Raw genomic sequence first — 24,751 nt, forward strand, 5'->3', positions numbered from 1 at the left:
AGGGTGCTTGGGGACCATAGGTTGTTACAGCCTCTTTCAGCTGCTTCACTGTTTTGAAATCTAAAGCATGGTGAATTCACTGCCCTCCTGCCTGCTCAAATACAGGGCATGCTAATCTTTGAGGTCCTGTCTCAGGATCCCATCTATCAACTATGGTGGTTGGGGGCCCCCCAGCATATGTTGTCTCCATAGGTGGAGCTGTTGGTTGGACACTTACACCCTCTGGTGATAGAAAGGTGTTAGTAACAGCCTCCTGTTGTAACTTTTCCCCTGATAGCCCTTCCTCCTTTAAATTTTCTTCCTCTGTCTAACTAGCTCGAGAGAACTTCTCTTTTACTTGATCTAAAATGTCTTCTCCTTGACTAAGCAAACAAGATTGTACCAACGTCCATAACGGTAATGTTCCAACTGGCAGAGTTCCTGGGCTTTCCTTTTATATCCTTTTTAAATCTTCACCATGATGGTTCCATTGTGATATATTTAATAACCCCTCTTTAATGAACAATGGGCTACATTTTTGTATTGTATTAATGTATGCCCTAACTGTTCTTGATTTTACTGGGGTGCCTCCTTCCTCTAACAATTTACTTAACACTCTTTAGGTTTGTTTTTTACTAATTTTTAATTCCATATTTCTGCTATAAAAATAATGCAACCCAACAAGATACCACAAAACAAAACCAAAACAAAATGGAACAAAAAAATCGTTGTATTAGTTTTTCTATTTTCTTGACATGTGTATTTGTGGTCTATCTCTATCTCTTCCTCAGGGGCAAACAACTTCAAACCTTGAGCCAAACATTTTCCCCAGTTTGAAAAACTGAGAAAGTTCTAGTGACTTGAAACAAAAACAAAACAAATCAACACAAGAACACATTGTTTTTTGAAATGGTCACCCATTCTCTCGTCCTCCCTCAGGGGCGAGCAATTCCACTTACCCCCATGCTTCAGGCGTCCCCCACATGGGCCACCAAGTCTGGCTGGGCACAAAATAACCGAGACGCCACGAGGCACTTGTAGGTCCAAACAGGAACTCCTTTATTGCCCGAACTCCACTGGCACTCCACGCACACTCCCCAGGAACTCTCTCACCCTCCACCGGGCTCCGCGAGAACTCAACGGGAACTCCGCGAGAACTCCAAAGTAGTGGGTGCCCGAGGCAGCAGGAGCCGCCCTATTGCCAGAGCCGCCCTATTGCCGGACAGCAGGGATCTATATACAATTGAATACACAGCCTGTTTCAATCCAGCATCATCCAGTCACAGCAATTATGCACAGCTTAACTTAATTATCATCATCTTAATGGCTCGCTGGCATCACCTCTCAACCACTCCTTCTGGCAAAATGCCTGGCACCATCCCGACTCGGCTGTGGCTCTCAACACCTTAGGGCTGTTGGGAGAGGGCTCAAGAGAAAGGAACCTTAGGAATACGTCTGAGTGTAGCCCAGACCAGAATTCCACAGTTGTTCCAAACTCCTTCCTCCACCTCCACACATCTGAGGTAGATCGGGATTACAGGCACTGTGTACTCACGCTAATTGCTCTCCGGGCCCAGACAGAAAAGTTGGAAGCGGCTTTGGCAAAACCCAATATGCCTGCTCTGTATTGAACAGGTGATTGAGAGCTGCCTAGGCCAGGAAACCTCTCACCCGAGTCTTGAAGAGTGGCGGCTGCACTAATTGTGTTTAAATAGCCATTGGGTGCCCACCTTACCCTCCAGAAAGAAAGAGAGAAAGATGCACCTCAGACAGACATGGGGTGCGTGGGGAGGTGCTTACCTCGGTGTAGAATCTCGGTGGGACCTCCAAAATGTTACCGCTATTGACCTGTGACGAGTCCTTGCTTCCCCAATGTTGAAGAATAACACCAGAGAAGCACGCTGAGGCAAGGTCAGAGTGGAAAATAGAAGTTTATTAAAGAACAGCAGAAAAGACCTCCCGGAGGAAGAAGGGGACTCAGGAGATGGAATCCATGGAAGTGCGGTTGTTTCCCCTTTTTATAATTCTTTTAGTGATGGAATGTAGGTGGGAAGGCCCAAGGGGTGGGACACAGGTGGGCCAAAGAAGTAATCTGGTCAGGAAGAACTTCTGAGTCAGCATCTTCAAGTTTGCTGGGGGCTGTTCATTAACACTTCTTTGGGATGGGCTCTGGGCCTTGGGCATTTCCCGGACTTCATTAACATTCCAAGAGTTGTTCAGCTTTTCCCGGAATTCATTCTCAACATGGCCTCCATTTTGGATCTTACTCAATATTAGACCTGATTTACTTAACTACACTGACTACCTAACTTTAAATCTAGCTTCATTACTGTAGCTAAAGATTTATCCATTTTATTTATTCTCTCAACGAACCAGGGGCAGGATAGGGAAGAATGAAGGAATTTTGGATTGGGCAAAGGGGAATGAAGGGAGAGGGGAGGGGTGTGGAGACGGGAAGGATGGTGGAATGAGACAGACATTATCATCCTATATACCTGATTGATTACAGTACTCGTGTAACTCTGTACCATGTTCAGCCAGAGGAATGAGAAGCTGTGCTCCACTTGTGTACAATGTATCAAAATGCATTCTACTGTCATGTAAAACTAATTAGAACAAATTAAAAAGAAAATATAAGGAATTTAAAAAGAAAGCAACCTTGATTTTTATTCCTTTCAGTCAGCACAATCATGAGGAATCTATTCTATAAGTAAACTACAGGAAGACTCTTTCAGCTGCTCAAAAATCCTTTCTGTTTATCTTTAGGATATTTTGTTGTACTCTTGATAAAACAGTGAGGTGTTGATTCATAAGCCCCAGAACTCCTCTAAGAGTTCATTAGCACAACTTCTAGAGATGCAGAAAGAAGAGCCATGGACTCAGCAGGAGTTTAGTAATGAACTTGCTGGGGACTGAGGTTGAGTGGAGAATAGAGAAAAAGAAATAGAAATGTTTCTAGAAACCCAGTGGTGATCCTCACCTACTCAACTGTTATTGTCTACAGACAAGTGCCTGCTGGAGCAGCCTTTAGCCCAGAAAGCTGCCTCTGTCGGTCTCAAAGACTATCAGTGAAATCTCTACCACGTAATATGATCTATGTCCTCCTTCCTACAGAGAGATAAACCCTGAGCAATTTACTTGAATTCCCTTTTGTCAGTCCTAATTCCAATGTGGTGGCCAATATTCTCCTTCCTTGATTGACTTAAACATATAGTGTTGGACACTGAACACAACATTTGTTATTTCTGACCTCCAAGGGGCTTCCCAATTCAGTTTGATATTTACTTGGTAAATTCTGGGAAATTTTGCACATATGAATGGATATGTTCTACTTAAATTTTGTCTTTTAAAGAGTTATGTCCCAAATTCTTCAAAAAGTTTTCCCCAACTTCTCCACTACAGTTTGTAGTTTACACACACACATAAACACACACACACACACAAACACACTTTGTTATTAAATGATGTACTTTTGGTCCTGTGACCTCATCTTGAGTCTGTTTTGGAACATCTTAACTGGATTATCAGTCCCTGGTGGGAGGATTGTTATTAGAGTTCTCCAAAGAAACAGAACTAATGGGAAATGTGCATGTATATAATTTTTATTTAATATGTATTTAAGTTAATTTATTTATTATAAGGAAATGGTTCTGCACTATGGAGGGTGATAAGATACAGGATCAGAACTTGGCAGGCTGAAAACCCAGGAAAGCCAGTGATGTAGTCCAAAAAATGGCAAGCTGATATTTCAGTTTGAGTCCAAAGATAAGAAAAAATTGAAATCCAAGTTCAATCAATGAGGAAGGAGAAGTTTCCTTTTCCTCAGTGGAGACTTGTGTTCTCCTGAGGTTTTTAATGGATTGGATGAGGCCCTTCACATTAGGTCTACAGATTTTGATGTTAGCCACTAAAAAAAAAAAAGAGATACCTTTGGGGCAAATTTCCACCTTAATGCACCTTAAAAGTGTATTTCATTTTGTTTCAGCTAAAACTTTACAATGGGCCAGCTATGATCTCCAAGATCACTGAGCACCCTTAAGTTTTATTTTATGTTCCTAGTGAACACTTGGCTCATTTTAATATTAAACTGAGCATGCCCAGAGCATACGATCCTGCCATATCTAAGTGTTAGTAACCACCATTTTAACATTTTATCAAGTGCTCTATGATCTAGAGATGAACATGCCCAGGAATGTACTTGCCATATTTTCATCTTGAACTATGACACTGAACTGAGCATGCCCAGAAATGTACATACTAAAATTAGCATGCTTATCCATGTATCCACCCCTAAAGTGAATATGTGTAGGTTCCCAGTATACAATCCCTATGTTTCCTTTGTTCAAGGATAGCATCTTTTTTCAGATAACTCTGGAGCTCCCATTGGGGATAAAAGCTCCATTCTTTTATCCCCTAGTCAAGATCATTGGCTTTGCACTGATCAAGAAGTGAACCCTTTGTGTTTGGTTACAAAATGTCAGTCTCATCTTAAAATACCTTCACAAACATACTCAGAATAATGTTTGACCAAGTATCTGGGCACCCTGTGGCCCAGTCAAGTTGATCCATATTATTAATGTTCACAGCATCTAAGGGTTTTCCCTGTCTTTAGCAATACCAGTGCCCTACATCCAATTGGATTAGAGTCTAATCTCCCTCTTAGACAGGCAAGGCATAGGTGTAGTTATGGTATTTGGGAAACTACTAGTGTTTGGGGATTGGGACAATCCCAGGTCTCAGACTGCAGGACAGAGAAACACAGGGCAATCTGAGGAGCAATATGTTGGGGGGAAATATGCTGTAAAGCAAAGATCCTGACAATCAATCCAAAAAACTATGAAGGTAGAAAGGAGAGGTCTGTACTCAAACCAACTGGACAAAAACCAGGTAAAAGAAAAACAAGCCAAAATAAGAAGTAGGACATGGAGCCAGGAGAAATTTCCCATCTAGAGGGTGAATGACACGTTTCTACTCTTGGATATGAGTTGAATGGAAGTTCTTAGAGTCACCTGCCTTAACTTGATGTCTTCCTCCCCTACCTCAACTCCTCTGTGACAAAGAGGACCAAAGATCCCAGGGTCTGCCAGGAGGAGGCACTAATGTCATCTGGCACTCTTCAAGGGGTAGAAAGTAGTTTCTTACAAGTACTCTTCTCTTTTTTAAATTTTTTTTAGTTATACATGGGCACAATATCTTTATTTTGTTTATTTATTTTTATGTGGTGCTGAGGATGGAACCTAGGGTCTCACACATGAGAGGCAAATGCTCTACCGCTGAGCCACAACCCCAGCACCCCGCAACACACACAAGTACTCTTCTTAGCTGAGACATTTTAATGAGCCAGGTCATGATCTTCTTCTACCATACAGTCAGGCGCTCCATCCCAAACTGTGGGGTATAGAGTCACTGGGTGTCACAGAATTGTGTATCATGAAACAGAAAATCAGATATACGCAAGGTGGGCAGTCAGAGTCATTAATCAAAGCCCTCTTTCTGGAAAAATTCATGCCTCTATACCACAGATCTATGTCCTAAAGACCCCAGCTGCATATGAAACAAAGCCCTTACTTGACATTCCAGTGGAGTAAAATTAAATGATTGACTAAAATGAAAGGTAGGGTAAGAAAGGGAGAAAATGGGACTCATATTCTAACCACTGGAGGCCTCTCTGCAAAGGTGGCATTGAAGCAGAGTGAAATGTAACAGATGCCTACCTACAGTTAAAGCTACAAGCCATGAGGTGGGAGTGTGCTTGGTCTGTTGGAAGAAGGAGGTGGCCAGTGTGTCTGGAGCAAAGCAAGCTAAGGATGGAGTCAGAAAGTACAGGGCAACCAGACTACTACTTTTGTTTTCAATCTTACATCTTCTCTGCTGGCCAGCAAGCTCTCTGTGCCCATCTTTTAAGAGCATTGCTAACTTGCTGAGGGTGGGGGTAAGGGATAGATAGTGAGAAAAAGATGGCATGGAGGTTGCTATGTTTAACAGCCCAGTATTTGCTCTAATTGGCCTGAGGTGAGACATATAATAATCTGGGCTTAAAACGTGGCAACATCCTCCTTAAAGGGCCTGATTAAATTGCGCTGCAGATGTGGTCATTAATTTTTACTTGACCCATGGGTCAGGAAAAAATTACATTTCATAGCATAACTTAGTTCATACTTGTAGGGCATGATGTAACGTGGGGCATGTAGCATCAGAAAAGAGGAAACTTAACTTACTGGCTGCACCCGCTTCCCAGTCCTGGGGCCACATGTGGCTAAGAGAGCACCTAGCGATTAGCCAGAAGGCATTGCCCTGGGTTGTGATGAAGAATCAGACCTCCTTTAGGATACGCTCAGAACCCTTCTGCCCTCACAGACATTACTGCCTGTAGGATGGGTGTAGATGTAAATTCTCCTCACCCTGCTGACCTTTATCCTGATTGGCTCCTATACATTATATTAGCTGTGTATGTTTTCTCATTAAATGAGATCCTGCTTTGACAGTTCTCCCTGGCCCCCCTGATTATCCTCGGGGAGGGAGGGCTGGGTGTGGGTGGCCAGTCGACCTTTACCTTTCTTGGTCGTCCTGATCGGGGCGTGCTTTCCCCATCTCTCCCACGGGTCAGGAGGACACGGGAGGCTAAAAACCCCGACACATACTTATATTCTTTTCTACTTAGTTCTTTTTAATGATGATTGTGAGAATATAGTGATCTTAGGAGCCACTAGTACAGGGATTCTGAGCCCTGCCAATTCACAAAAAGTGCCTTTCAGTGCTCTGAAAAAACCTGTATGCTCACATAACATCCCCAGGTATTTTGATTTAGTAAGTTTGGAACCAGGACCTAGCATCCTTGCGAAAATCTGCCCTGAAGATTTTAAAGTGAAGCCTGGGGTGACATCATTGGCACTAATGGGTAGTGATTAATATGATGAAACCCATTGTTTTAACACATAAAAATAATATGTACCCATGGGTCAAGAAGATCTTCTTTATTCTCTGACCATCATTCTAGTTGGTGGGCAAGACAAGGGGTGGGGAAGTAATCAGGCCCATTGACTCACATCTACTGGGGTCATTATACAAAGAGGTGATGTACTAGTTTTCTAGAGCCACAGTGAAAAATTGCCATAAGCTGGGTGGCTGAAATAACAGAAACCTGTCCTTTCACAATTCTGGATACTATAAATCCATCGTCTAGGTGTCTGCAGGGCCGTTTTCTTTGAAGGCTCTAGGGGGAAAGCCTCCCTTGCCTCTTCCTAGCTATAGGTAGTTGCTGGCAGTTCTTAATGTGCCCTTACTCACACATGCATCACTACAGGTTCTGCCTCCTTTGTCCCCAGGCCTTCTTCCCTGTACCCCCACACCCTTATATCTTCAAATTTTATAAGGATGCAAGTCATTGTATCAAATCCAATATAACCTCATTTTAACTTGATTTCATCTGCAAAGACCCTACTCTCAAATAAGGTGACATTTACAGGTATTACAAGTTAGGGTTTCAACATATCCTTTTTGGGGAAACACAATTTGACACACAACAGGCAATGTCTGTGTCTACTGAGCACCATCAGCACAAATTCTAAGACCTAGTTACTTTTCAAGGACCCATGGAAAATGTTTAAAACTTGAAAAACAATGTAAAACTATGAGCTCCAAAGTACCATAGAAAATTACAAATATGAATTTTAAAATGTTGAATTGAATGTCAATAAACTATAATAAATCTATTTCATAGATTCTATTTTTTAAAACTGTGAGTACTTTAATTTATAAAAGTGGTTATAAATAACATGTGGACTCCATTTTCCTCACCTCTAACAATTCTCCAGTATGAATGAAGATTTGCCAAAACGTCAAACATTCAAAATCTTTTCTGATATCCCAAGGCAAAAAAATATATATATATATCAAGTAGATTCTTGAAACATGTTAATATATTGCACGTGGTGTGGATGAGATTTTCATAAATAAGGCATACCAAGAGCCTGCAGAGGTGACACTGGCCCTGAATTTTCCACATACAATCTGGATAGATGTTGTCTAAATTTGCAAGTCTGATGAACCAATGTCTTGGACAACACCTGCTTGGAATTTTCTTAGGCAATTCCTGTGAAATTAAGAACTGAAACAATCATGTGGAGTAGACTGAGCACTCTAGGAACAGTGGAAAACCATATTCAGGGTGCTGGAAGAAATACCAGAAAAAAAAATTGCACTCAAGCCTTGGTGGAAAGACCTCATCAGATTCTATTAAATAGCAACTATATACCAGCAGCACTGAGGCAGAGTCTTAAATTCATGTTTTCTAATTTTAAAAGACATTATTATCTGCCCCTTTCCATCAGACACTCACTTCATCAGGAGACCTGTGGACAGTGGAGTATCAGTCTGAGCTGGGGACTGCTGTTGATCAGTGACTCCTAGATGACCTGTTCTTCCTTAGAGAAACAGTTTCCTCTGTTCTACTAATATTCTTGCCTTTGATTGTACTCTGACACACTCTAGTGATTGACTCAATGTGCTTCCCATGTTACGAGTTCCCAAAACAGCCCCAGATTTAATGATTTGCTAGGAGGGCTTAGGGGACTCAGCATATAATTGGACACATAGCTTTCATTTACTACAGTGAAATGATACAAAGTAAATCAGCAAAGTGAAAAGGAGCATGGCATGAGGGCTAGAGGAAAAAAGATTCAAGTTCTTAAGGGTCTTCTCCCAGTGGAGCTCCATGAGATCCTCTCAATTCCTCCAGCAATGAGTATGCCAACAGTGTGAAATGGTATCAGGGAAGCTCATTACAGACTTAGTGATCTAGGTTTTTATTTAGGCTGGCCACTTATGTACCTCCTGCCTTGTATGTACCAAAATTCCAGACTTCCAGAAGGAGAATAGCATAAACTGCTGTTTGCATTTGTTCAGGCAGAGAGAGCCTCTTATCAGGAATGGTGGAAGCCCTCCTGAAATCAAAGTTCCCAGATGCCAACTTCTATAATTTGGATCTTGAGTGTCCCCAAGAGCCCATATGTTGAAGGCTTGGTCCCCAGCCCATGGCACTATTAAGAAGTGGTAGAACTTTTAAGAGATGAAAGAAAGTTGGAAGTTAAGTCATAGAAGGCCCTTGAAGGGGATAGTGGGACCTCAGGCTCCTTCCTCATTCTCTCCCTTTCTGCTTTCTAGCTGACATCCTTCACCTTGCGATGAACTGCACAGCTGCTCATGTGAGGTATGCTTCTCCACAGTCATGTCTGAAAATGTTTTAAGTATACTGAGTACTTCTTCTGGATCCAGAACTAAAGGTGGTAATCAGGAGATGATTGGATTTTGGCTCTCCAAAATCATACCTGGATGTTGGACCAAAACTTGGCATTCTGTTCCTATTTCTGCTTCAATGTATTCTAAGAAACCAGCAACCCTATTCTCCATTGAGAGTTAGAACACCTATAATGGAGGCTCAGCACTGGCATCCAGCATGAAACAGACTGGACAGTTTTGTTGGAAAGCTATTGCTATGATGGACCAAGGCCTAGGTCCATCTCCCACCACAGTACAGACATATTTACTAAGAGCACCTGCCACTGTTTACAGGTTCTCTCAGCAGCATCATGGTAAGTAGGAAGAATAAGCACATTATAAAAGGTGTGCAAAAATGAGCCAAAAAGGAGTTTTTCCATATTGTAAAAAAGATTGGCATGATGTGAAAGCACCAGCTATGTCCCTGATAAGACATATGGGGAAATCACTAATCACAAGTAATCAAGGAGCCAAAATGGCATCTAAAGACCATGTTTCTGAGGTTAGTCTTGCTTCAAAAAGATGACATGGCATTTAGGACACTCAGGATAATTACTGAGATTTCTCCAGGCAGAAATTCTTAACCAATTCTTGGAATGGCTCTTACCTGTTCCATGGTCAAAAAAAAAAAAAAATGGCAGTGATCATGACTGAGTCTATGTTGACTTCAAGACTCATAATACTATGTTGACATCAAAATGATGCATAGTTATTAATTTCATATGTTCCCTGTGTTTTGACATTGTTGATTGTTATTAACAAATTAACACAAACAGGTGGGAAAAGAACATTCTCAGAAGGCCGGAAGTCTGAAACAGATCCTATTTGGTAAAAGCGGATGGTGTTCCTTCTTGAGACACTAGAGGGCGAATCCGTGTTGTTGCCTTTTCCAGCTTCAAGAGCTTTATGCTTTCTTGGGCTTTGGGTTCCCTCCTTACACCAATCAGACATCTTCCATCATCAAGTCTCCTTTCTCTAACTCTGATCACCTGTTGCCCTCTTAGAAGGACGCTTCCTTATGATTACATTGGGCTCACCCAATAATCCAGGTTAATTTCTCCAACTCAAAATCTTTATATAAAAACTTATTTTGCCATATGAGGTAACATATTCACAGATCCCAAGAGCAAGAACATGGACAACTTTGGGGATAGGTGGGGCAATTATTCTGCCTATCATAGTATTTTTGTTTTGTTTTGTTTTAGTACTGAGGATTGAACCCAGGGGTGCTTAACACTGAGTCACATTCCCAGCCCTTTTAAAATATTTAGGGTCTCACTGAGTTGCTAAGTTCCTCACTAAATTGGTGAGGCTGCCTTTGAACTCACGATACTCCTACCTCAGCCTCCTGAGCCACTGGGAATACAGGCATGTGACCCCCAACCCAGCTTGTAGTATTTTTAATTGGGAAAAAAAAGAGAATAGCACCTACAGGTCTACCAAATCTGGAAGATAATAAAAGTCATGACCAGAGAGATATAGAAAAATGAAATATGTGGTAAAAAAGTTGATTTCTTTTCCCAGCTGCACTGGGAAAGACATAAAAGAAGCTGGCCACCCTATTTATCCTTCTTATGATGTGCTTGCTTTAAGAATGCTAGAGAGGCATAAGTTTGAAATGGGAAAATAGGGCTTTATGGTGAAGACAGTGGTTCTGAAAAATGGGGGCTAAAGTTGAATGAATTGATATGAACTCCTATTCAAAAATTTGAAGTTAAGAAGTTGTAAATGGTGACCCCCCAAAAAAAACCTTAGTGAAAAAGTAAACTTTCTACAGTAATCCAGGCAGCAGTGGGGAAGTTGCCTTAGATGGGGGAACCCAGAGACTGACCACGTGACAAAGCCTTGCAAGAAAGGCTTCACATACAAGGAAATTATTCAGGAGGGAAATAACCACTGGTAGAAAATGGGGAATATGGCAAAACAGGGAGGTCCCAATGGAGTATGTTATCCAGTCTCATACTATGTGGATGACTGAAACATCAGTCCTACTGGGGAAAGCCTGGCCAGTGTGGAAGACAAACCTCAGACTTACTCTTCCTGTGCTACCAGGTTGCTGGGGACTTACACACCTACTCCCCATCAATCATTGGTAGAGACTACCTCCAAGTGGACATCATTCTTGGCATTTCTTGTCTGCCCAGCAAGAAGCAAAGAACTCAGAGGCAAGACTCTCAGGCTGCAAAATGCAGATGCAGTAGTTCAAATGATGAGTAGTTCAAATGAGATAAAGGCAAACAGGGAGTTTGAGCGTGGAACTAATCTGCTATAAGGAAATAGATCGCTAGATTAATCAATGGAATGGTTTCAAAGGGGCCTAGTTCTCCTTATGCATAATGGTTACTCTACCATAGTGCAAATGGTCAGTAAGAGGATGGACCAACAAAGGAACAAGTTTAATACTTCTACAGTTACATTTTAGAACAGGACAAGATGATCAGCAGATAACAAGTTGCATGGTTTCTGTGTTTCAAAACTTTAAATGGAAGACTGCATTTGGAATTATTTTGTAAAATGACAAACATTTACATGATGTAGAATAGAAACAATGAAAAATTGTCAAGTGATACAAAGAAAAGTTAGTAAGCATAAATTTTCACTTTGTGAACTTCTTTGTCATCACATTCCCTCTGTTTGTTGTAGTAATAAAAAGTATTGTCCCTTCTCTGAAGTTTCTTCACATAGCCTGTCTCTGGCCATCGATCTACCTGCACAATCAAAAACCAGAATATAAATATTGTAATGCCCATTTTATTTTATCTTATATTTTACTATCAAATAGTCAAAAGTACACTTGCATCAAAAAATTGAAGTATAAATTTTAAAATGCTTGTATTCTTAGAGTATCACCCACAAAAAAAACAGACCTTAAGCTATAAATTCATACTGTAAGAACAACTAATTCAGTGCTTCTCTCTGAAACTCAATTTCTAGGATTAGATGTCTACATGGTGGTCCAGATAGGGAAAATATTTCAAATAATATAAACTTAATTCTTCTTATGTTTATAAATTATTTCAAATGTAATTACTTATAAAAATAACCCAAGGAGAAAATCAGGGGTAGGCCTATGTCCTATTCTGAAAGCACCATCTGTTGATTATGAATGTCATAGAGACAAAAGGAAGCAACTAGACTCAAAATATCTAAAGGTGCATATGTATTTCCTTCTGCTAAATTTTCAAATTCACCTCAAAGTCCAGTTTTTAATAGACATTTGAGGCCATTAAACATAGTATTCAACAATCTTTTCTTCGCCCACTATTCTTTCCTATATTCTATATTGGTTTGCTTACTTTCTCATATGACTTGACTTGACCTGACTTGAACATTTTTCTCCCTTTCCAATTGCAATGTTATGCCTTCTTAATCAGATTATTGCATTTTTGTTGTTGAATTTGTTCCTTCAGGATTTTGTGAGATGCACTTTATCATTGTCAAAAACACATCGTTCAGGTTTTAGGAAAAATCAAATCTTGTTTTTCGCCACCATCAATACAGGCAGCCATTCCTTTTAATATTCTACAAATCATAGCTTTCAATTGGAAGAAAAGATGCACATACTATCTAAGTTTTAGGTCTTTCATTTTCTAATATTGCATTTTCTTTTTCTTGTTTACTTATGAATTAGCAAAACAGTCAGCAGCATGTCTGATAAATCTTAACAGGCCCTCTCATATTTACCCTGTAGGAAAACAGCAAACCTTTTCACCACTGTATGCCAAGCCTGTCTTTCTGCCTCCCATTACCCCAGAAGGGAAAGGAGGTCTTCTCAAGTCGCCCTTACAGACTCCCATTACTTACCAGGGCTACAAATACCATCCCGCACAGCGAATAAATAGTGCGACCACTGTCTCTGCAGAACATTTGGGGCCACATTATATGGAATGATATTTTTAAAAAGCTATATTGGGCCTGTGCTCATTGGCCTCTATAGATAGTTTTCTTTGTAAACCCCTTGCCATTTTTGATTATTTTTTTTTCTTTTGGGCTTTGAACTTGATGACTCCCATTTGATTTAGAACCTCCTTCCTGTAATAGAATGGAATGACAGGATTCTCACGTCCAATTTCCTTCTGCTTAGCCAGGGAGGTCTGCAAGAACTACTAGTACTTGTCAATGGGGCAGGTTTCAGATAAGGAAAAAGAACTTTTCTCAAACCCACAGATCTCAGCATGTTGGTAGGGACATCTCACTCAAGGCACACCTTCAGTTTCCACCTTATCGCTCCTTTATTAGCACCACAAATGCCACTGGGAGAATGGAGACTTTTATGAGGATTTTCCTCATTTTGTCCTCTAAATTTCTGTGCTGCTTCTTAAGGTACATATACTTTGACTTGCATACAGTTTTTTTTCCCCCTTTCTTCCTTTCTTTTTTTTGGGGGGGCAGGGTATGGGGGACTAAACTCAGGGGTATTCAACCACTGAGCCACATCCCCAGCCCTATTTTCCCATTTCGTATTTTATTTAAAGACAGGGTCGCACTGCTTAGCACCTCACTGTTGCTGAGACTGGCTATGAACTCAAGCTCTTCCTGCCTCAGCTTCTTAAGCAGCTGGGATTACTGGCATACACCACTGTACCTGGCATTATATACATTTGTGTGTGTGTGTTACTTATTTTCTATTCCAAGATAATAAGAAAGCTATCAATCATTAATGACAGCATTAATAGTTAATTAACAGTTCTATCCACTCAACAAATTATTATAAGCACCACACTGCTAGGCACTCAAAACATATGCTTCATTTAATTCTTATGACAGTTTTTTAAAGCAGGCACTATTGTTATTTCATAGTTGAGGAAATAGAGGCTCAGTGAAGTTGAGAACCTTGTACAGGCCAATCAGCTTGAAGAGGTGAGGCCAACCTATAACTGATTCCAAAAGTCCTGTACTCTTCCATGAGTTCACTGGATTTCTTGCAGTCAGGTACTCTCTATTTTTATCTTTTAAAGTCTTTGGCACAAAAATTTGCATGCGGCAAGTATCCAATAAATATTGAATGAAAACACAAAGCCTCTATAATTACCAAGTAATAAAAGCAAACACAACAACTTTTGCACACAGATACACACACACACACACACAAAAAAAAAAAAAAAAAAAAACCATACCCCTCTTGGTTGCTTTTTGGAACCTTCTCATTAAGGCTGTATTTTGTGTTCTCTTAAATAACATTATTAGGTATGGGGATTTATGGCAGGAGTGATTAGAACACAAAGCATGCATGTTGTGTTTCACACTGCCTCTATGATCCTGGGTCTTGAGTATCTTTAGGGACATCCCAATCCTTTTTGCCCCCTGGTGTTGGGGATCAAACCCAGAGCCTCGAACGTGCTAGGCAAGCACAATACCACTGTGCTACATCCCCAGACCCAGCATCTCAATTTAAGGCAAGGAATGAAGCTTATTTTTAAATAGCATTAACCTATTGAGTTCCAAGTTTTCATTTCTGCAAATATTTCAGTAAGTTGACATAGGTGCATTAAAATAGGTTAGACATAATATTCTAAAGCTTATATGCATATTAGTATTATTACATATTATTAGTTATATTAATTATCTTATATTAGCATTATTATTATTACATATTCTTATTATAATAAGATACTAAGTTTGTAAAATAGTTTGTATAGTTGTTCTACATCTGTGATGATGGGACAAAATGGGTTAAAATGACAATGATTCCAGTTTTTCCTATTTAAAAGCCACAGATGGTGCAGTAATGAAAACTATCTTTTGGTAAGGAGACCAGAGTAAAATGTTTGTATATATGAAGAGACAGACATATGAAAATCACAGTAATCTTCATTTGACCAGTATTTTTAACTTCATTTCTCACCAATTCTGTCAAATTAATGTCTATTAAATTCAACTCTATTAAATTAAAGAGCATATTACATTTTAGCTCTGTATTTCCTCTACATCTTTTCCTATCTACTTTTATAGAAAGTATTAAATAGAAAAAAGTAGAATGCAGAAGATTATAGAGATCTGAAAAATTCACAACCAGTTTCTAAAAAATGGTGAGTTAAAAAAATAGAATAAAAAATTTCTAAAACTTAGGTAAAATAACTGTTATAACTCAAAATTTAAATATTAAATATTATGATTAAGTATTATAAAAAATTAAATATATTATTAAGTGTCCTAAATTTTAAATTTTATGAATACTATGCCCAATTCTATGAGAATCTTAAAAACTCTCCTAGTAGCCAGTAGAATAAATGAGTTAAAAGAAATTATATTGTAACTGCTGCAAAGACTAGATCTCCTTCTAGTCTTTGAACAGCAAAACAATGTCTCTGCTCTCTCAGAAAAGCTTGGAATGTGCAACCAAAGTCAAGATTTGTTCGCTAACAGTGTTTTTATTTTTTCAAGTATAATCCCCTTAAAAAACATAAGTTAACTCCTTTCTGAGTCATGGTTAAAATAAATAAACAGAAGGGAGATAATAGTTATGATAATAGTTATACAACAAATTGAATAATTGATAATAGAATTACCCCCCCCCCTTTTTTTTTTCTGCCAGGAAATATTCTTTTAGCCAAGCCTGGCTGCTCAATAAAAGCTAAAAATTTTGAACTGCCCCCAGACAAGGGACTACCTCTTTGCCCTGTCAGCCTGACAAATCACTTTTCTGGGCCTTGGTCTCCTCCTCAATAAAATGAGAACTGCAGTAGAATTCCCTTCAGTTTTTTGTTTGTTTGGTTGGTTTGGTTTGGTTTTTAAAATTGTTTTCATACTCTAACAGACTCATTTCAAGTTCAGGTTTGTAGAGGCATAAATCTTACCATAGATACTTGTTTCACTTGTTTATATTCAATTTCATCCCGATATCCTGCTTGTTGAAATCTGTACAGATTTTCTATCTCTTCTGACCATTTTTTGGCACGACTTATTGATTTTGGTTTCACGTCAGAACTAGCCATGGCTACACAGGCCTTATTACCAATTATTTCTGAAAGATGTTAAAACAACATTGATAACTTAATAATAACAATTTTCAAATGTAACACTTAAAAATTATATATTGAGAACCCCAGTTTAAACATGTTAATTTTTTAACACTCAATTTTAAGATTCTAAAGGATTCGTGCTGTAATTTGGGAAACCAACAAAGAAACCTCTCCCTTCACAGAGAACTGTTTGTTTCTTCATCATATAAAATTGTACTTGGAGTTTGGAGTAATATTCTAAGAGCTGTATACCAGTCCTGGTACTCTGGGCAATAGTTTGCACATTTCTGAAAATGTTCTTATTTGTAACTGCTCAGCAGATTGTCAAAATAACCCACCACCATTCCATTTAATTATATTAGGAACTGTATCACTCTTTCACTCCCACCCTTTTTTTTTCCTTAAAAAGGGAATGCAAAATCAGTCTTCTCACTCATGGCTGGGAAGCAATAGTTTCTTCATTTTTCACTTCTTAACTGCTAGGATACATCCTAATCACTGCAATCCAGGTTACTGTGGCACCCGATTCTGTGATACACCAATGTGAGAAGAAGACTAAACAAATTCCTTGCAAGTTGTATGGCTATTATTGATTTTTAAACAGTGTAAGAGATCACTAATGGTCTTGTAAATTCTAATATCCAACTCTAGTTTATGTAATTGTTCATTCCCCAAACCTCTTTAGCCAGTTTTTGTTTGTTGGATTGATTTTTTTTTTTTTTTCAGTGCTGGGGCTCAAGCTCAAGGCCTTTTGCATGCGAGGTTATTGCTGTATCACTGAACATAATCTTGCACTTGTTTTTCTCAGCTACTTCTTATTCTGTTAAAAAAAAAAAAACATCATTTAACTGAAATGAATGCCCAGAATTTTCATCAGGATTCCTTAAATCCATTCTTCTATTAAAATATATTTCTATTGACTGAAATACATTAAAGTCAGACTTCATAAAGTAGATCTAATGAGTTAATTAGCATTTTCTTAGTTTTTTCAATCACAATGACAAATGCTCATCAGGGTAAAAAAGGCTAAGAGACACATTAAAGTACAAAAAAGGGAGGCAAAATGATCATTATATCGATTAGAAATATCTACCCTTGACATTGAGTGAATATCATCCCAAACATAAGGAATTAATTAGGATAGACTTGAGAAGTTATAGAAAGAAGTTTTATCATAAATGCTTCCACAAGAGTAACAAATGTAGCATTACCTGGATTTAACAGGGGAAAAATAGGAAAAGGAAAAAGTGGCAGACTTGCTGAATTTCAGGTGAATATTTCCTCAACATAAAGATGTAGCCTAAAATTTCCTTCTATGGTTAATAAAAGATAATGAAAACTAGCAGGAGGCCAAACTAAGAGACACTTGCTTCAACTCTGTGTATCAATCACACTACTGATATACTCTTTTCTATGAAAAATAAGGAAACTGGTTTTATGTTCCTTCTACTTTCTCTAGATTTTGGTTACTTATTTAACATTCCGGAGTATGGCATTTACATTCTATTCTGAAACCATAATTCTCACATTTGTTTGGACTTAGTTCCAGATTTAAGGTAATTTAAATGAAGTCATTTGAATCACAAAGTTCTTCTGATGAAAGCAACAACTACATAAGTGGATCTATCATTAGTATCACTGTTTGCATTTTTTCAATGTGCATACCAACATGACCAAAGAAAATTAGGGTTTTGTTAGTGAGTTTTTAAAAATTTCTGATCCTCAGTTATGGATTTAGATTTAGGCTCATGTTGCATGTTAAAGCAAGTCATTATTAGGGCATTGTATTAATTTATGTAAAATTTGGAATACCTGACAAAATAATAAATAAGCCATGTTTCAGTAAAAATCATTGTCTTTCCATTCATTTTAATAGGGAGTTCATTAAATCACTGTTGAACAATACACTAGCTAAGTTTGACATGTGTGTTAAAATATACATGTATATTATATATTACATACAATTGCATGAAGAATATTATATGTAACAAAATGATGCTTTAAAAGATTACATGTTTTTATATGAATTTAGTGGCTGTATTACTTACTTTTATAAATGAAGTGCTACAATCTTAATTTATGTTCTCCCCAAGGCATTTTTCAATTTAGACTTGATTTTTTGATACATAATAAAATACTTTTATTTGCTCATGTTCACTCAAAAATTGTTTTACTGAAAGTCATCTCCATAACTTGTCACTTTCAGGTCAGTCATGTCAACTACACATATAAAAATGCTACATTTAATACAAGAATAGAAAACATGCTGATTCAGTTGGACTGCTGGAAATCAGTTTTTTCGTAAAAATATATATCTTGTAGATATTGGGCATCTCGAAATTTCATTTCCCCAAAATATCTAAAGGGAAAATGAATGCAATTTTCAACATAGCAGGAACCCTAGTGACTACTGTAACTGTGCTATATTGGGGCGGTGCAAATTCGACTTTTTGTCTTATTTCCACTATATTAAAAACTTAATGAAACTGAAATTAGTAAATATCAACCTGATTCCTTGATTACTACAGTAATTCCGGGAAATTCAGTAGCTCTACTTCTGCTAGTAGCATTCAGCATTTTCCACTAAGTGGTTTCTTTAATGACAGTGACGGCAAAAAAAAAAAAAAAAAAAGATAAAAAATACTTTTGCCTCTATAATACTGTTTAATTTCCACAAACAGATAATAGCAATGCATGAGTTTCTAATTTGTGGATATTCAATTTTTATTAAATACTACCAGGATTTATGTGGTACTTGGTGGTGGGGGGGACACCAATCTCAAGTCCCTGCCGATCTGAAGTTGAATTTAACAGTACATACTTCTGATGTAGCCAGTCACTTCAAACTCCCTTCCCTGCAAAGCCCCTTTTCTTCTCCATTATATTCTAAAGTGTTTTCTTTCTTTCTTTTTTTTTTTTTTTTTAACTGCTAGTGGTATTAAACCCTTATGAGTATCAGCCTTCTCAATCTTTCATTTCTTTTTTCATTTCATCATTTGTTCTTAACGGGTAGCTGGATCTGGCCGAGGAGACCTGTTGCCGTAACTCTGGCCACAAATGAAGGTTCCTGGACCTTAGTTTCCTAAGGGGAAAGGTGAGCATTAGAAAGTCTCTCAAGTTCGCGCTCCAGAGTCTGAACAACAGAGCAGTTGGTCCCCTCAACGGGCGTTTGCGGTCTGAGGCCAGGTGTTCCAACACGCTCGCAGCACAAAGCCAAAGCCACCCTTTTCGCCCCCCACCTCCACCCCGCAAGCTAGCAGGATGTCCCCGCTCCCTCAAACTTTCTTTCTCCCAGAAATCACCAGCTATGTCTATGATGTGTGATCTACCCCGGAAAAACAGACCCAGAAAGTACTCTCAACACTGGGTCCAAAGGCTCAGCCCTCACAGTCGCGGGGCTGGAAGCCAAAGGGGGCGCTGGAAGGCGCAGAAACTTACAGGAGAACCACCCTGGAGTTTAGCAGGGGCCAGAGACCTACACTAAAACGACAGGTGAGACAAATCCGTACCGCGAACACCTGGCGAACCCCTAAGGCACCGAGCATCGGCGGGGCGGAAGGGGTGGAGCCCGGGCTTCCGGGGCGGGGCCCAGCCGGGCTCACGGGCCGGTCGGCCCGCTTCTTGGCGGCTCAGCCACCCATCCCTGGGCCAGCTCTCGTGGTTACCCTCGCTCAGCCAAGCAAGAGAAGCCAGAGAGGCCAGGGGCCCGGCGGTCGCAAACGTGTTCGAGCTCTCTACTCGGAATCCGTGGGCTGGGCCAGCTAGAGGCCAACTGTCCTTGCTTCAGCGACCCTCGCGTCTCCTAGCAACGCGAAGGCGCTGCTCCAGCGGTCACTCTTAAGCCCCGCCCCACCCTAGACGCCGCTCAGTTCCCTCAGGCCCCACCCCCTCTTTTTTTTTTTTTGGTACAGCAGAGTCCCATTTTCCAAACCAACGTCAATCCAGGATAGGAGCTTACTCCTGAGTCTTACTCCTACCTAGAGGTGGAAAGTGAAAGGTATTGATGTTTCTTAAATTCCAGACAGAATTCCTAAAAAAGTGAATCAGAGTATGGAGACCACTATGAACTAGTCCATGGAGTAGAATATAATGCCTGACAATTAGTAAACATGCAACAAATTATATCTATAGCTTTAATTCTTTTCTAACATTATCTTAATTATTATATTCAAAATACCATCTACACTAAAAGTAAGTTAGTGAAAGAAAGAAAATGTAAGATATACACGTTGAACATAGCACCTACATTTGTAACAGAGAATAAATATTCACTCATAAATTGAAGTGTAAAAAAAAGAGGCAGTGGTGTACTAGAGTCAGCTCATTAGGGATCACAACAACCAAGAGTTAAAATTTTAGGAATTTTGTTAGCTAGTTGTTGAACACAGCCATGTTATTACAAATTAAATTACATAAACTTCAAATTAAAGGAACATATTAAACATAATTACTAAAAACTCATTGTCTACACTTTGAGAAATACTATTCTAATCTTGCCTCCCACTCCTTGTTTAACTCAAGGCCAGGTTTCCCTCTGCTGCTCAAGTTCAAAATTTAAAAGGCTTAGCTTGGGGTACAGTTCCTTTATAGTCTGATTCCTACTTAGCTGGTTCAGTCGTCACTTCCCTTTTATGTCTCCATTATTTTGCCCCTTTTGAGCCCAAAACTTAGGTTAAACAGAACTAATTTCAGGGCTCAGATTGAGTAAAAGATTGTTCTAGGGACTTCAGCTATTCTTAGGTCTAAAAGCTAAATTCAAATTTACTTTCTCTACTAAGTTTTCTGATAGCCTCTTTCTCCTTGCAAAATTAAGATCCCCCATTTGTCCCAACACTATACCTTGGGAACACTTCCATTAAAATTCCTACCAAACTCTTGTATTTGTATATGTTTGTTCCCATGGGTTTCTCCTTCTGTGAGATTGTATTACAGGTCTTTATAGGCTATAACTGATTCCTTCATGTGCCTCCTGTTTCAGGCATGTGCCAGGTCCTTAATAGATGCCAAATGAATAATAATTCCTGAAATTTATTTAGAACTTACCATTACTCCAGGGATTGGACTTTTTTTATTACTTGTATCTTAATCTTACAGGTGAGAAAACCAAGTTTCAGAGAGGTTGGTTAACTTAGCCAAGATCGCAGTAATAGGAAGGACTCAGACTGTAACCAGGGCCTCCACCGTCTAGTGACTAGACTCTGAGCCTCCTATCTGTTTATTTTGGAATGTTAACTTGAATGAATCCAAACATTTCTCTGCCTACTTCTAAACCCATTTTTCTTTCTTTTTATTAAAAAAGGAATAAATTTTGTATTTTACATTGCTTTTTCTTATGAGTTAAATTGTGCCCTTTTCAAATCCAAATGTTGACATCTGGACCCTCAGCACCTAAGAATATGTCAATTTTTGGAATAGGGTCACAGGAGTTGTAATTATGCAAGATGATATCATACTAGGGTAGTGTGAACTCCTCCCTAATTCAACATGATTTGTGTCCTTTATAAAAGGGAGAAGTATGGACACAGGCATGCACATGGGGAGAAGCCCAGAAGAAGATACCTCAAAGACTGGGGTCATGCTTCTACATGAAAGGAACACTTTTTTCAAGTCAAGGAACACTAATGATTGACAGCTAACCACTAGAAACTATGGGAGGGGTATGGAACAGATTCTTCCTCATAGTCCTCTGAAGGAACCAACCTAATAGCTTGGTCTTGCACTTGTAGCCTGCAGAACTGAGATGATAAATTTCTGTTGTTTAAACCACCCAGTATGTGCTACTTGTTATGAAACCCTAGCAAACGAATACACTTTTTATATCTTATTGTATACTCCCTAGAATAACATAATATTCTATTCTAAAAGAATAGAATAAGACACAATAAATTATAATGAAAGTTATTTACATTGACAAAGATTTTTAAGTATATTAAATTAAGTAAAATATATTCTAATGTGACTTCCCAACAATGATATATCTATCTGAATGTATAATTATTTTTTTAATAATGGGGATTGAGTTCAGGGCCTCACACATGCTAAGCACATGTTCTACCATTGAGCAATACCCTCAGCCCTTCAATAATGAATTTTTAGGTTTTCAACATAAGCTTATTAGCAGTTTTCAGTCTTGTTGGGATAGAAGGAATCAAAGATGTAGAAATTGAAAGAGTTGTGAGATTTATGAAAGATGGAAATTTCCAACTAAGGAATGAGGATGCAGAAAACTGTAGGTGACAGTGTTTGCATCTCACAGCTTTGCTTTATTTTCTTAAACAAACATCCACTGGAGAAATTACTCTCAGGACTCAGCATCCAAACTTGGACTTCTTCTGAAAAAATTATTTATAATTTAAGAATGCCACAAACTAAGAAATTATTGTGTTTTCTTCTTTCCTTTGGCTTCTTAAAGAGCCAAATCCAGGCCCTACTTTTCATATGAGTACTTGTGTGTGTGTATCCGTGGGCTGTGCTTAGCCATCTTCATTATTTGTCCCATCTTCATTATTTGTCCCTCTGCCTTGACTCTATTTCCCTATATTCTTTTGTATTGTATCCAATTGTGAAAAAAGGGGAGATAAATAAATGAGCAGATGAATAATAGTATGAGCGTTTTCCTGTCTTGACTTTCTAGAAGCTCCACATTCTTCAAGATTGGGTAGATATCAGACTCTCTACAGAATTCGTTGTTACATATCAACTACTTCACCAAAGCAATAGCCCTCCTTTATTCTAGGAAAAAAACCATCTTATACCAAATCAAAGATGTTGCCAGTAGTAGTAGAGTGGTAGTCTATTTTACTTAAATTCGTGATTATGATGTTTTTACCTCTCCACTCCACTGCTCTTTCTTACTTTCCCATTCCCTCTCCTCTTCATTGAGATTTCATGAGAATCTGTACATAAATAAAACTCTGAGTATCAGCTGAAGGATAAGCTGCTGTTCTCTAACTATGGCCCTCTGATTCCTGATTCCCCTGGTTAGAACTTCTTGTTTCTGGCTTTGTTCTCATATCATTTTGTGTCTCCGCAGAAGCTATGATTTACCATATTCTGCAAACAGGTGGTCTCCAAACTGATGGACCACTATTTGAAGGTACTTTTTAGCTAGCTATGTAGCCACCATAAAGTTTGTCACAGTGTCATTGTATAAGCAGGATTTTAAAAGTGTTCCAGTTTTTGTGATTAATAATAATACTGTGTTGTCTAGAGAAACTTGCTGGAGAGAGGCACAATAAATGCCATTGTGACTACATATTTGGTGGGTCTTAACACTTTAATAAGCCTCTTCAGAGCTTTCTCCATCATCCATCTGTATATTCTAACTTTCTAAAAATACAGCTTAAACTGGGGTAGGGGGAGGGGAGGAGGCTGGAGGAGGCTAGCAGATAAGACACTGTAGGGATCCCTACTTCTTTGCTCTAAGGGCATGCTTCTGAGCTGTGATTATTAGACATAGTTCTTCCCTAAACTTGTAGATCATGTATATATACACGGAGGAGCGAACGGCTAAGTATGGAATCTACCCTGAGTATGAAATTTTCTTATGGGATCCTCATGGCTATAGAAATTCCGAGGAGAAAAACAAGCTTGGTTTTTGAAAGACAAGAAAAGGAACGCAGTCAGATTTAGAGCCACTCCGCAGCCCACTTCACAGGAATGCTACTCTTTGTTCCAGGCCCTTGATCCCACCGGGTTGGGAGACCCCACTCTAGGTAAAGCCACAAGCTCACTGTCTGCAGCTCAGCTCCGACATTTAAACCTGAGGCCCAGGCTACTGGAACCTATGGACGCTCCTTGGCACCGCCCTCAGCCGCTAGGCTCCTCTGATTGGTCGTGGCTGCATTCGGCCGACCAATGGCGAGGCGGTGTAAAGGTTCCCGGAAGTGGCGGTCGGATCTGTGTCAGCCTCGGCTTTCGCTGCGGGCTCGGGGTTCAGTGCTCTGCGGCGCTATGAGTTCCTTTGAGGGACAGATGGCTGAGTATCCCACCATTTCCATTGACCGCTTCGACAGAGAGAACCTGAAAGCCCGAGCTTACTTTCTGTCCCACTGCCACAAGGGTGAGTGAGACCTGCGCCCCCCACTTCCGGGATGTAGGGTGCTGGGAGTGACAATGGCAGAGCGGACGGGGCCCTGGAGCTACAGACGTGAGGTTGTGGGAGGCCAGCCAGGGACTGGAAAGCGCACATGCCCCAGTCGGCTCTTCGCCTAACACTTTATTCCTAGATCTGACAACCTGGAGAACCTGGAGTAACAGTGACTGCCAGTTGCGCACAGTGACACTGGCCAGTGTGGTAGGTCACTGAGTTATTTTGGTCGCTGTCCTAGTGGCGGCTAGTCAGATGTTGTCGAGGTTTAGTTCGTTCTTCCTCTCTGTTTCTCCACCCACTTCTCTTTACCATGTGTAAAGAAAACAAGTTTCAGATCAACTTCTTTTATACCCACCAACAGTAGTTAGCCAACATCTGTGCGCACACCTGATCAAGTTGAACAACGTGTCGTAAGCTATACCAAGTGCAAGCTACCCCTCTT

The 24,751-nt window shown here is 39.4% G+C and overlaps 2 protein-coding genes across 17 annotated transcripts in view; one reads left to right on the plus strand and one right to left on the minus strand.

Annotated features, from left to right (window-relative positions):
* Positions 1–11,632: 11,632 nt before the first annotated feature.
* Meig1 (meiosis/spermiogenesis associated 1) lies at positions 11,633–20,034 on the minus strand. 6 transcript variants are annotated; one of them, XM_048809167.1, is made up of 4 exons: positions 19,697–20,021; positions 16,651–17,037; positions 16,053–16,219; positions 11,633–11,963 (listed from the first exon to the last, which is right to left on the minus strand). In XM_048809167.1, exons 2-4 carry the CDS (start codon positions 16,652–16,654, stop codon positions 11,835–11,837), a joined length of 300 nt encoding a protein of 99 aa, XP_048665124.1. In that variant the 5' UTR covers positions 16,655–17,037; positions 19,697–20,021; the 3' UTR covers positions 11,633–11,834. The 6 variants fall into 6 exon arrangements, 5 of the variants coding, with proteins under 5 accessions (XP_048665124.1, XP_048665123.1, XP_015338989.1 ...); XM_048809166.1 differs by having other exon boundaries at positions 19,656–20,021; XM_015483503.2 differs by having other exon boundaries at positions 16,592–17,037; positions 19,656–20,016.
* Positions 20,035–24,072: 4,038 nt separating this feature from the next.
* Positions 24,073–24,751, plus strand: part of Dclre1c (DNA cross-link repair 1C) — a 30,093-nt gene continuing 29,414 nt past the window's right edge. For 3 of the 11 annotated variants that reach the window (XR_007349716.1, XR_007349715.1, XM_048809178.1), the window contains exon 1: positions 24,075–24,279. Coding sequence is in view for 5 of the 11 variants with exons in the window: in XM_048809178.1 (XP_048665135.1) it covers positions 24,075–24,279 (205 nt within the window). In the remaining 6 variants the exon portion in view is untranslated. Of the gene's footprint in view, positions 24,280–24,751 lie in introns of all 11 variants that reach the window. The other 8 variants (XM_015483506.2, XM_048809172.1, XM_048809171.1 and 5 more) reach the window with 5 other exon arrangements.

This window comes from Marmota marmota, unplaced genomic scaffold (genome assembly GCF_001458135.2).
Source record: "Marmota marmota marmota unplaced genomic scaffold, marMar, whole genome shotgun sequence".
Lineage (NCBI taxonomy): Eukaryota > Metazoa > Chordata > Mammalia > Rodentia > Sciuridae > Marmota > Marmota marmota.